General features: G+C 45.8%; 1 protein-coding gene across 1 annotated transcript; it reads right to left on the bottom strand.

The window, feature by feature from the left end:
• Window positions 1-7,318: 7,318 nt before the first annotated feature.
• LOC123091575 (uncharacterized) lies at window positions 7,319-10,118 on the bottom strand. Its single transcript, XM_044513121.1, has 2 exons — window positions 9,509-10,118; window positions 7,319-7,713 (listed from the first exon to the last, which is right to left on the bottom strand). The coding sequence occupies exons 1-2, from the start codon at window positions 9,972-9,974 to the stop codon at window positions 7,649-7,651; spliced, it is 531 nt and encodes a 176-aa protein (XP_044369056.1). The 5' UTR covers window positions 9,975-10,118; the 3' UTR covers window positions 7,319-7,648.
• Between the last annotated feature and the right edge of the window lie 1,989 nt (window positions 10,119-12,107).

Raw genomic sequence — 12,107 nt, 5'->3', positions numbered from 1 at the left:
CATTTGCTTGAAATATTAACTTCAACTCTTGGAACATCTCATATGCTCCATGATGTTCAAAACGTCTTTGAAGTCCCGATTCTAAGCTGTAAAGCATGGCACACTGAACTATCGAGTAGTCATCAACATGCGTTTGCCAGGCATTCACAATGTCTGCAGTTGCTGGCACGGGTGGTACACCTAACAGTGCTTCCAGGACGTAATTCTTCTGTGCAGTAATGAGGATAACCCTCAAGTTACGGACCCAGTCCGTGTAGTTGTTGCCATCATCTTTCAACTTAGCTTTCTCTAGGAACACATTAAAATTCAAAGGAACGGTAGCACGGGCCATTGATCTACAATAACATAGACATGCAAAATAACTATCAGGACTAAGTTCATGATAAATTAAAGTTCAATTAATCATATTACTTAAGAACTCCCACTTAGATAGACATCCCTCTAGTCATCTAAATGACCACGTGATCCGAATCAACTAAACCATGTTCGATCATCACGTGAGATGGAGTAGCTTTCAATGGTGAACATCACTATGTTGATCATATCTACTATATGATTCATGTTCGACCTTTCGGTCTCAGTGTTCCAAAGCCATATCTGCATATGCTAGGCTCATCAAGTTTAACCTGAGTATTCTGCGTGTGCAAAACTGGCTTGCACCCGTTGTATGTGAACATAGAGCCTATCACACCCGATCATCACGTGGTGTCTTGGCACGACGAACTATAGCAATGGTGCATACTTAGGGAGAACACTTGTACCTTGAAATTTGGTAAGGGATCATCTTATAATGCTACAGCTGTACTAAGCAAAATAAGATGCATAAAAGATAAACATCACATGCAATCAAAATATGTGACATGATATGGCCATCATCATCTTGTGCTCATGATCTCCATCACCGAAGCATCGTCATGATCTCCATCGTCACCAGCGCGACACCTTGATCTTCATCGTAGCATCGTTGTCGTCTCGCCAACTATTGCTTCTACGACTATCGCTACCGCTTAGTGATAAAATAAAACAATTACATGGCAATTGCATTGCATACAATAAAGCGGCAACCATATGGCTCCTGCCAGTTGCCGATAACTTTGTTACAAAACATGATCATCTCATACAACAATTTATATCACATCATGCCTTGACCATATCACATCATAGCAAGCCCTGCAAAAACAAGTTAGACGTCCTCTACTTTGTTGTTGCAAGTTTTACGTGGCTGCTACGGGCTTCTAGCAAGAACCGTTCTTACCTACGCATCAAAACCACAATGATTTTTCGTCAAGTGTGTTGTTTTAACCTTCAACAAGGACCGACCGTAGTCAAACTCGATTCAACTAAAGTTGGAGAAACAGACACCCGCCAACCACCTATGTGCAAAAGCACGTCGGTAGAACCAGTCTCATGAAAGCGGTCATGTAATGTCGGTCCGGGCCGCTTCATCCAACAATACCGCCGAATCAAAGTAAGACATTGGTGGTAAGCAGTATGACTATTATCGCCCACAACTCTTTGTGTTCTACTTGTGCATATAACATCTACGCATAGACCTGGCTCGGATGCCACTATTAGGAACGCGGTAATTTCAAAAAAGTTCTTATGTTCATGCAAGATCTATCTAGGTGATGCATAGTAACGAGAGGGGAGAGTGTGTCCACGTACCCTTGTAGACCGAAAGCAGAAGCGTTTCAATAACGTGGTTGATGTAGTCGAACTTCTTCGCGATCCGACTGATCAAGTACCAAACGTACGACACCTCCGCGTTCAGCACACGTTCAGCTCGATGACGTCCCTCGTGCTCTTGATCTAGTTGGGGGCGAGGGTGAGTTCCGTCGGCACGACGGCATGGTGATGGTGATGATGGTGCTACCGGCGCAGGGCTTCGCCTAAGCACTACGATGGTATGATCGAGGTGTGTAACTGTGGAGGGGGGCACCGCACACGGTTAAGAGAAACTTGTGTGTTCTAGGGTTCCCCCTTGCCCCCCGTATATAAAGGAGCAAGGCGGAGGCCGGCCGGCCCCTAGGGCGCGCCCCAAGAGAGGAGTCCTACTAGGACTACTAGTCCTAGTAGGATTCCACCACAAGGGAGAGAGGGAGAAGGAAGGAGAGGGGGAGGGAGTAGGAAAGGGGGGCGCCGCCCCACTTCACTTTTCCTATTCGGACTCCAAGGGGGGGGCATGCCCTGTCCGCCCTCCTCTCTCTCGACTAAGGCCCATGGTGTCCCATTAGTTCCCCCGGGGGGTTCCGGTAACCCCTCCGGCACTCCGGTTTTACCCGAAACTTCCCGGAACTCTTCTGGTGTCCGAATAACATGGTACAATATATCAATCTTTATGTCTCGACCATTTCGAGACTCCTCGTCACATCCGTGATCTCATCCGGGACTCTGAACAAACTTAGGTCATCAAAAACACATAACTCATAATACATATCGTCATCGAACGTTAAGCGTGCGGACCCTATGGGTTCGAGAACTATGTAGACATGACCGAGACACATCTCCGGTCAATAACCAATAGCAGAACCTGGATGCTCATATTGGCTCCTACATATTCTACGAAGATCTTTAACGGACAAACCGCATAACAACATACATTGTTCCCTTTGTCATCGGTATGTTACTTGCCCGAGATTCGATCGTCAGTATCATCATACCTAGTTCAATCTCGTTACTGGCAAGTCTCTTTACTCGTTCCGTAATACTTCATCCCACAACTAACTCATTACTCACAATGCTTGCAAGGCTTATAGTGATGAGCATTAGTGAGAGGCCCAGAGATACCTCTCCGAAACACAGAGTGACAAATCCTAATCTTGATCTATGCCAACCCAACGAACACCTTCGGAGACACCTATAGAGCATCTTTATAATCACCCATTTCTGTTGTGACGTTTGATAGCACACAAGGTGTTCCTCCGGTATTCGGGAGTTGCATAATCTCATAGTCTGAAGAACATGTATAAGTCATGAAGAAAGCAGTAGCAATGAAACTGTAACGATCATAATGCTAAGCTAACGGATGGGTCATGTCCATCACATCATTCTCCTAATGATGTGATCCCGTTCATCAAATGACAACACATGTCTATGGTTAGGAAACTTAACCATCTTTGATTAACGAGCTAGTCAAGTAGAGGCATACTAGGGACATTTATGTTTTGTCTATGTATTCACACATGTACTAAGTTTCCGGTTAATACAATTCTAGCATGAATAATAAACATTTATCATGAAATAAGAAAATAAATAATAACTTTATTATTGTCTCTAGGGCATATTTCCTTCAATAATATGGAACAGGTGCTTGATACATTTCCAACCAGAGTTACACCGGCCATGAATGAAATGTTAAATGCTCCATATACACATCAGGAAGTAAAGACAACTCTTTTCCAGATGTACCAAATTAAAGCACCGGGCCCAGACGGATACCCAGTGCATTTTTTCCAGCACCATTGGGACTGCGGTGATGAAGTCACCAAGGCGGTTTTGAGGATAGTGGATGGCACGAAGTCGACAGAAAGCATAAATGATACTATTTTGGTTCTCATACCAAAGGTAAAAGACCCAACTCTACTTTCTCAGTCCCGCCCAATCAACTTGTGTAATGTGTTGTACAAGATTGCCTCAAAGGTGATATCTAATAGACTAAAGGTAGTATTATCTGATATAATCTCAGAGGAGCAATTAGCGTTTGTCCCAGGCAGGTTGGTCACGGACAACATCATCACAGCGTATGAGTGCTTGCATTTTATGAAGAGAAACAAAGCCAAGAATAATCAGTCATGTGCACTCAAGTTTGATACGATGAAAGCCTATGATAGGGTAGAGTGGCCTTATTTAAAGGCAATAATGATAAAGTTAGTCTTTTCTGACCGCTGGGTTGATATTATTATGAGCCTGGTCACCATAGTTAAGTTTTATGTGTTATTCAATGGGAAGAAGCTCCAACAATTTATTCTGTCAAGAGGTATCATAAAAGGGGACCCTATATCTCCATACATGTTCTTGCTGGCAGTAGAGGACCTTTTGTGCCTGTTAAAATCAAAAAGTGAGTCATCCAATCTGCATGGTCTAAAGGTAGCTCCTACGGCGCCACCGGTAAGCCATCTCCTATTTGTTGATGACAGCCTGCTGTTCTTCAAGGCCAATGGTGTGGGGGCAAATGAGGTGTACCATGTACTAGACACATACTGTTAAGCAACGGGGCAGCATATCAACTATTCTAAATCTTCAATTTATTTCAGCAAGGGAGTACCTGACTTGGTCAGGCAAGAAATCAAGGAAACACTCAACTTTCCCAACGAAACACTCAATGAAAAGTACTTGGGAATGCCTTCAGATATAGGAAGTTCGAAGAATGGGGCTTTTAAGTACCTCAAGGGTCGCCTTTGGAGTAAGGTTCGGGGTTGGTAAAACGTACCATGTCTTTGGCGGGCAAGGAGGTACTTGTCAAACCTGTTACTCAGGCAGTCCCAGTTTTCTCCATGTCATGCTTCAAACTTCCTAGAGGGTTGTGCGAACATCTAAACATGCTCATCCGCAAATTCTGGTGGGGGACCAAAGATGGGAAGAGAAAACCGCACTGTGTTTCTTGGAAAACAATGACTCAACCCAAGGGCATGGGAGGTCTTGGTTTCAAAGATTTTGAGCTTTTCAATCTATCCATGTTGGCACGGCAGGCTTGGCGGCTGCTACAATATCCAAAAGCTTTAAGTGCACGAGTTCTGAAAAGTGTCTACTTCCCTAATTCTGAGATCCTGGAAGCGGAGTTGGGAGGCCACCCGAGCCAGGTTTGGCGCGCTTTCATCGAGGGAAGAGACATATTGAAGCAAGGCTTGATCAAACGGACCGGGAATGGAGCAGACACAAATATTTGGACACAAAACTAGTTACCAAGAGAGGAAATGATGCGGCCTTATGGATGTATTTCACAAAATCCACCTACTTTGGTCTCTGAGCTCATAACTAGTGTGACCGCTTCCTGGAATAGACAGCTTGTCCAAGCAACTTTTATGCCGATGGATGCTCAGGTCATACTAGGGATTCCTTTGTGCACGTGTAATATCGCCAACTTTTGGGCATGGCATTATGAAAAGCATGGATCCTTCACTGTGAGATCAGCATATAACATGCTTGTTGCTACCAGGAACCGATGAGAAGCATGGCTTGAGGAAGTTTCAGGTCCTTCCAACTCCAGGGCTGACGAGGGGGCTTGGAAAACATTGTGGAAAACAACAGTTCCAGGCAAAGTAAGGATGTTCTTATGGAGACTATCGAAACATTCACTTCCGACAAATGATGTTTGAGCTCATCGTCATATGGCTGATTCCCCTCAATGCGGAATGTGCGGAGTCCGGGATTCCTGGCGTCATTCAATCTTGGAGTGCACTTCGTCGAGAAGCGTTTGGGCCCTTGTCGATGAGGAGACTACACATAAAATCATAGCTATATCGGAGCCTAAGGCGAAGCAGTGGTTGTTCACGCTCTTGGAATTGCTATCTCATGAAGAGTTTGTGCTGGTAGTGGTAACATTATGGTCCATATGGCATGCGAGGCGCAAGACTATCCATGAAGCTAGCTTCCAGAGTCCCCATACGACCCACGGTTTCATCACAAGGTTTATAGCTGACCTCGGCATTGTTAAGGAGAATGATCAGAGAGGGGCCGAAAGAGTGGTTCCAAGCACTCGGGTGCACACACGGCCAAAGAAGCCACCAACATGACACTGCAAGATACATGTGGATGCGGGTGTTCTAGGCAGAAGAGGAGGTTCCGCTGCGGCTGTATGCAGGGATGAAGAAGGAAATTATCTGGGAAGTTCAGCTCTAGTGATTGAGGGGATTACAGACCCAGCCTCCCTTGAAGCAATGGCGTGTCGGGAGGCCTTGGCACTTGCAGAGGACCTAGGTGTTTAAAACTTTGTGGTGGGATCTGATTGCCAATAGGTGGTGGCTGACATCAACAAGAATGCTAGGGGCACGTATGGAGTAATTATTAATGAGATAAAACTCAGAGCATCTTCATTTCATTGTACTTTTGTGTTTGAGAGTCATGTTGTCAATGTTGAAGCACATAATTTAGCAAAATTTTCATTTTTTAGAGGTCCGGGACACCACGTTTGATTTGGTGCTCCCCGCGATATCAGACTAGTGTCTGGGGCACGCCCATGGCGTGCCTCTTGGGCGTATCTGTGCGCACTTGTATTGCTCGAGCACCTCATCATGTCCTATGCAACCATTTTCACACGTTTACACACATTTGTCTTCTACTAATAACAGACTAAGAGTTGTTAGCATGACATTATGGATTCCTCATAGAAGATGGAAATTTACAGTGTTGAATGGAAGAAAATAGAAGATGGCATTCATTCTGTTAAAAAAGATATAGTAATAAATATAATATACAGAATCACAGTTCTATATCTGATGAAAAAGAAGCCTTGGTTGTTTTAAGGAGGCATCAACACTATATAGCAAAACAATCCGACGATTTGTCTCTTTTTAGAAGGATAACAGTTCGAACCATTACATCAGACCATCCACTCTAAAAACACATAAATATAAGTTAGTACATATAAATTAATTAACACAACTTCCAACTGGTAGTCTTCCTTCAGATTGCATGGTGGTTCAAGTCCCAGCCTAGCGAGCTAGAGACTGTGTAAGAAGTTGAACACCACGGCAAGACACCTCAATTTACAGATCTCACACATAAATAAGGCACAGTGCATCCAGTCAACAACAAAGTTGTTGTTCTTGCAAGAATGGTTTGCCTAATTTTTAAGTTCCCGAAGTTTCTAGGTTTACCTAAAAGTAACACCACACTAAAATCACTTGGAAATTAAGAGGTGGAGAAGGAGAGGAAGGAAGACGAGGAAGATCTTATTAATTGTACAGAGACGAAATGCATCAGACAATCTAAGTTGCAAATAAAAAAGTTAACACATTAACTAAAAATACAGAGAAAGGCATGTGTTTTCCCCAGCCTCACCCTTGTTGGGGTAATCAACAGGGAGAAAAGCAACAACTCACTTTCACACAAATCCATAATGTGTAGTATCTTATATTACAACAGACATCAGTTGGAAGGAAAAGAAAAAGAAAAACTGTCAGACTTGCCAGTGGCGAAATTTGTACCCTAGACAAAGGATTGCTAATAATCTACTGGTGTTTGAAAACTGTCAGCGTCATCCTGTGTATCAGATATACACCCACTCTATCTAATTTTTCAGAAAATTCTCCTTGAATCTAGTCATATAGCAAAGATAAGAGGTCTAAAGACTTGCAGAACCAAAATACAGAGGCAGTACTGAACATCTACCCAACAATTAACATAAGCACCAATGACACACTGCCAACACTATGTGTAGGACATAAATTGATGCTTAGTTTCATAGTTGGAATTTATTACACCAACAGGTAGGTAGGTGCAGAACTCCAGCCTTAGATGGAGATGCTGCAAGGTACAGGGAATGAAGAGGATCTATTCCGATAACTTGTAGAATACCTCTGGAGAAGGCCTCTTGATAGTGTGCAACTTGATCTCCATATTCCTCGTCATGGAACCAAATAATTAACTACCACATGAGCATACACTCAGATCAAGAAACATGTGGGAATCTAAAGCTAAATCATGGCAATTATCCTACGACATTCCAAAGAAGTTGAATAAAGCTTGCTGACACAACCCCAAAGAAGTTGCCATCTGTCAAGACAAACAAGCATGCAAGTAAGAAGATATAACACATGTACGCAGAATAATCCAGCATATTAGCCAAGGAATAACCAAGAAACTACTAACATGTAACTTCACATGCATCAACAAGGTGTGGTTTACAGATCTTAGTGGGCAGACAGTAACAATATCTGGTTCTTACTATATTAAGCAATAAAATACCCAATATAAATATGTATTTGCACGTATATTCAACAGTCTACCAGTCGACAGTCACTTTCTGTACACTCTGCATCAAACAGATCGAAGTGAATTTGTTGATTCTCTGTCATGTATCTAAAAGATAGAACCATGAATGAGTTCGGCTTCGGGCCTCTGCATTAATCGAGAACAGACAGCCAAACAAGCTTCGTTGGATATCACCATATATGTTGTCGCTGCAAATTCTTTAGTGGGTCCCAAACTCCCAATAGTTTAAAGAAGCAGATGAGTAAGTAAGTCGCATTACTTTGTGTTTGTGAGCCGGCGACTACTACCTGTTGTAAAGATATTATTCCACTAACAAGCACAACAGCTCAAACAACAAATATTGGAAGACAATCCAAAATAGCAAAACACTCGTCAATAATATTCAACAATAGCTCCAGTCAGATAACAAAGGATAATATGATCACAGCCCGATGACCAAGGGTTTAAAATCTTTTGACAACATACATTCCTAAATTTTTGTGAATATCCAACAATGGCAAATATTGACAAAAGATTGCTAATAACCTAATGGTGTTTGAAAACTCTCAGCATCATCCTGCAACTTGCTGGATCAGATATACACCCTCTCTATCTATTTTTCAGAAAATTCTCCTATAATCTAGTCGTAGCAAAGATAAGAGGTCTAAAGACTTGTAGAACCAAAATTCAGAGGCAGTACTGAACGAATATGAATGAACCAACAGCAACTCCACTACAAACTTCAGATCTAAAGAGTACCTTAAATTGAACCCGCTGGGCACTGGAATTATAAAACACAGGTGCCAAACATTTTACAGAAAAGAAAATTGTGGGCGGAATCCTTCCGGGTTAGGGCCGGCTATTAGGCTGTGTGGCGAGCGGTCTCGAGGGGAGGGGAGGCAGGATAGCGTGCAACTTATGAGTTGATTAGTCTCAGGTTTATGTTTTGTGAAATTTGATCTATGGACTGAACAAGTGCAATAGGTTTTGAAATTTTCTTGAATCACTAGTTCAAAACTATTTCAAAAGAGAGTTTAAAGAAATGAGGTTAAAAGAGTAGACTAAAAAAAGAGGTTTAATTGAAGCATTAGACAGAAAATGATGTTTTGAGCCTAGGTTGTACCACAGCAAGAAAATGCATGTTGTGCCTGAAGCCGTCAACCCTTCAAACTTTTCAAATACCAGTTAAACTCACTATATCAAGATCATTTTTCCAATATCAGTTAAACCCACTAAATCTCAGCACTGCTAACAGAAAAAGTGAAGAGCTCATTGAAGGTCCTAAAAATGCTTTCACCAGAAGGCGTAGGACCGTGCAGCACAAACATTATTCAAGGAGAGTGTGACCATCGCAACACTGAATCTTCTCTGTCAACTCTACACATCAGAGATTGATGACAACATGGTTTACTGGTAGTGGAAATGTAAATTTAATATATAGTTTGGAATGCACCAGAATTCAGCACCTGATCCCTTACTGAAGGCATCATGCCATCGACACCATCAAATGAATCAACACCAGGGTATAAACACGCAGATGAATCGGTTTGACAGAAAAGGAGACGACAGTAAGACATGGACGGGTTTCGATTACTACCTCGCGGCGGGAGAGCTCGGCCTTCCAAACGGCCTCCCTCTCGGCGACCTCGCGTTTGCGTTCCTGATGTAGCTGGCATCTCCCGCTCCTTCATGATGCGATCCTGGATGTCCGCGTCCAGCGCCTTCTGCAACTCCTTCACGAACCTGTCCATCAACGCTTTGATCCGCACCCGTATGCTCCCGGACCAAAACCAAGAAGATCCGGGAAGATGAGGTTGGACGGGATGGAGCTCACGGCCGGAGATGAAGAGGGCACGAGCGCAGGTGAGGGCGGCAGCGGCCATTGTGGACGAGGACGGAGTGAGGAGTCGGAGAGGCGGCGCGTAGCGCTGGCGCCGGGCTTGCCGCCGATTCACCTCGTACCACAACGTCTCATTGACCCGGACGCCCCCTCTCCACCGGTCGCCGCCACCATGTTCCTGCCCTCTCGACGGAGGAGCGGGCGCTGGCGGAGCTGGGAGCATGGGATGTGCGGACGGCGGCGACGGCGGCAACCCTAGGTCCGCCCGGGGAAGAGAACGCGCCCGACCAGTCGCTGCTCTTTTCTTTTTATCTTTCTCTTTTTTCTTTGTCGTACCTGTGAGACGTGGCACGCACGAGCGACCGCTCTTTGCGCGACTCTTAAAGGGTTTAATGTATCCCACTCCGGGTGGACTTTTTTTTAGAACATAGACGCTAGGGGCGTCCGACTTTAAATTAATAAAGCCCACAACTAGGCAGCGTGACAGAATAGTCTTTAGGACAAACGAAACGAGCGCGGAGGCTCAGGCCGCGCGAATGCGGTGGCACGAGAAGTTCGGGACCGGCCATAGGCCAGATGCAGTTCGCAGCGAGTCTATTACAAGCCGAAGGTCAAGAGCATATAGCACTCAGGCTCGCTCACGAGACAAAAGATCCACTTCACGGCGAAGGCCCTGTTTGGATCCTAGAGTTAGTGTTAGTTTGAGTTGTTTTGGGTTCAAATAGCTCAAAAGAATCCAAACAGGTGGGTTAGATTCAGTTAGTTGGCTCTAACCTATGTAGAAAAACTATCCCTGTGGGGAGATGCTAGTTGGGCTAGTTTTGCCGGGCCCCACAAAAAAATAACTAAAAAAGTTGCCCTCCTACGCCAGATCCCGCACCACCTCGCGCGACCCATCTCGTTCCCCACCGCACCGCCCACCCAAGCGCCGCGCCGCCGGCCCGGGCGCCGCGCTGCCCACCCAAGCCGCGACCTCCTCCGGCCGCCGCTCGTCCTCCTCTGACCGCGACCTCCTACGGACGCCGCGCTTCTCGTCCTCCTCCAGCCGCCGCTCGTCCTCCGGCTGCCGCTCATCCTCCGGTCGCCGTCAAGGTACATACCACACGCATGCCCAGCCGCCCTCCATTTATTTGGTTCGATCTGTCAAGTAGGAGTGATCGGAGCCGAATGGAGTGAGCTAGTGAGCAACAAGTCAGCAAGAGTTGTCCATAACTAGATTTGTTGACAAAACTTCTGATTAGTTCATCCTAAAGTCTAAAAAGTGGCCGGCCACTAACTGACTGAAACGGGCGGCCGGCCCGTGGCCGTTCGATCGCGCGAGCGATCGCTCCCAGATCCGCCAGGTGCCACCTGGTCTGGATTGGTCGCGCACCACGGTCGTGGGCGGTTTTGTCCGCATCCGGACGTGGGAGGCCCACCTATCAGTGGTAGAGGAGAGAGTAGTGGGGGTCGTGGGCGGCGGTTTTCAAAATCTGCGCCTGAAATCCCTCGCCGCAGCGTGCTCTCTCTCCCGTCCTTCCTTCAGCGTCTTCCTCCTCGCCATCCTCTCCACCGAACGGGGCGTGGCGGGCGGAGTGCTCGGATTTGACGGTGGCTTGCGGGTGGTTCTCCTCGCCGGGGAATCGCTGGTGCTCCTCGCCGCCGGAGGTATGCTCTCCCTTCACTTCTACGTGCTTCTCCTTCCTTTCTCTATCTCGCGGGGCGCGGATGGTGCCGAAATGCGAGGGGAATGCTCTCTAGGGTTCGGGAACGACGCGAACTACCCCCGCTTATCTTCGATTTTGGTCACGTTGAGTTCCGTTCTCCCATCTCGCAGCACGCGCCCAACGGTGGTCGGGATCTACAAGGTGGCCTGAAATCCCTCGCCACAGCGAGTTCTCTCCCCATTCCGTCTTCGTCTTCCTCCTCGCCATCCTCTCCACCGAACGGGGCGTCGCGGCGGAGTGCTCAGGTTGGCGACGGCTTGCGGGTGGTTCTCCTCGCGGGGGAATCGTTGGAGGCGTAGTTCACGGCACGGGGGTGGCTGGACAGGGTCAACGTGTAGTCCCCGTTTGCGCGATTTTAGGGGCGATTTGGCTGTTTACTTCATGTTCCGTTCAATTTTTGCAAAGATTTGAGATCTGTTCATGATTCTTAGTTATTCTGTAAGTTGTATTAGATGTGCGCAATGTTGTGTGCAATGCATTGGCTGATTTCGTAGTTGGTGTTAAGACATTTAAGTGGTTAGTTGCACAAAATTCTCCTCAGTTGGCTACGTCCATATAGTACTTGGCTGTCCATATGCTCTGTAGTTGCAGCAGTTGTTTTGGTCAGTTGGCTCACTGTTTTTGTGTGCAATGCATTGGCTGATTTCGTA

Source organism: Triticum aestivum, chromosome 4B (genome assembly GCF_018294505.1).
Source record: "Triticum aestivum cultivar Chinese Spring chromosome 4B, IWGSC CS RefSeq v2.1, whole genome shotgun sequence".
NCBI classification, from domain to species: Eukaryota; Viridiplantae; Streptophyta; class Magnoliopsida; order Poales; family Poaceae; genus Triticum; species Triticum aestivum.
This window is presented reverse-complemented; position numbering and strand designations above follow the sequence as displayed.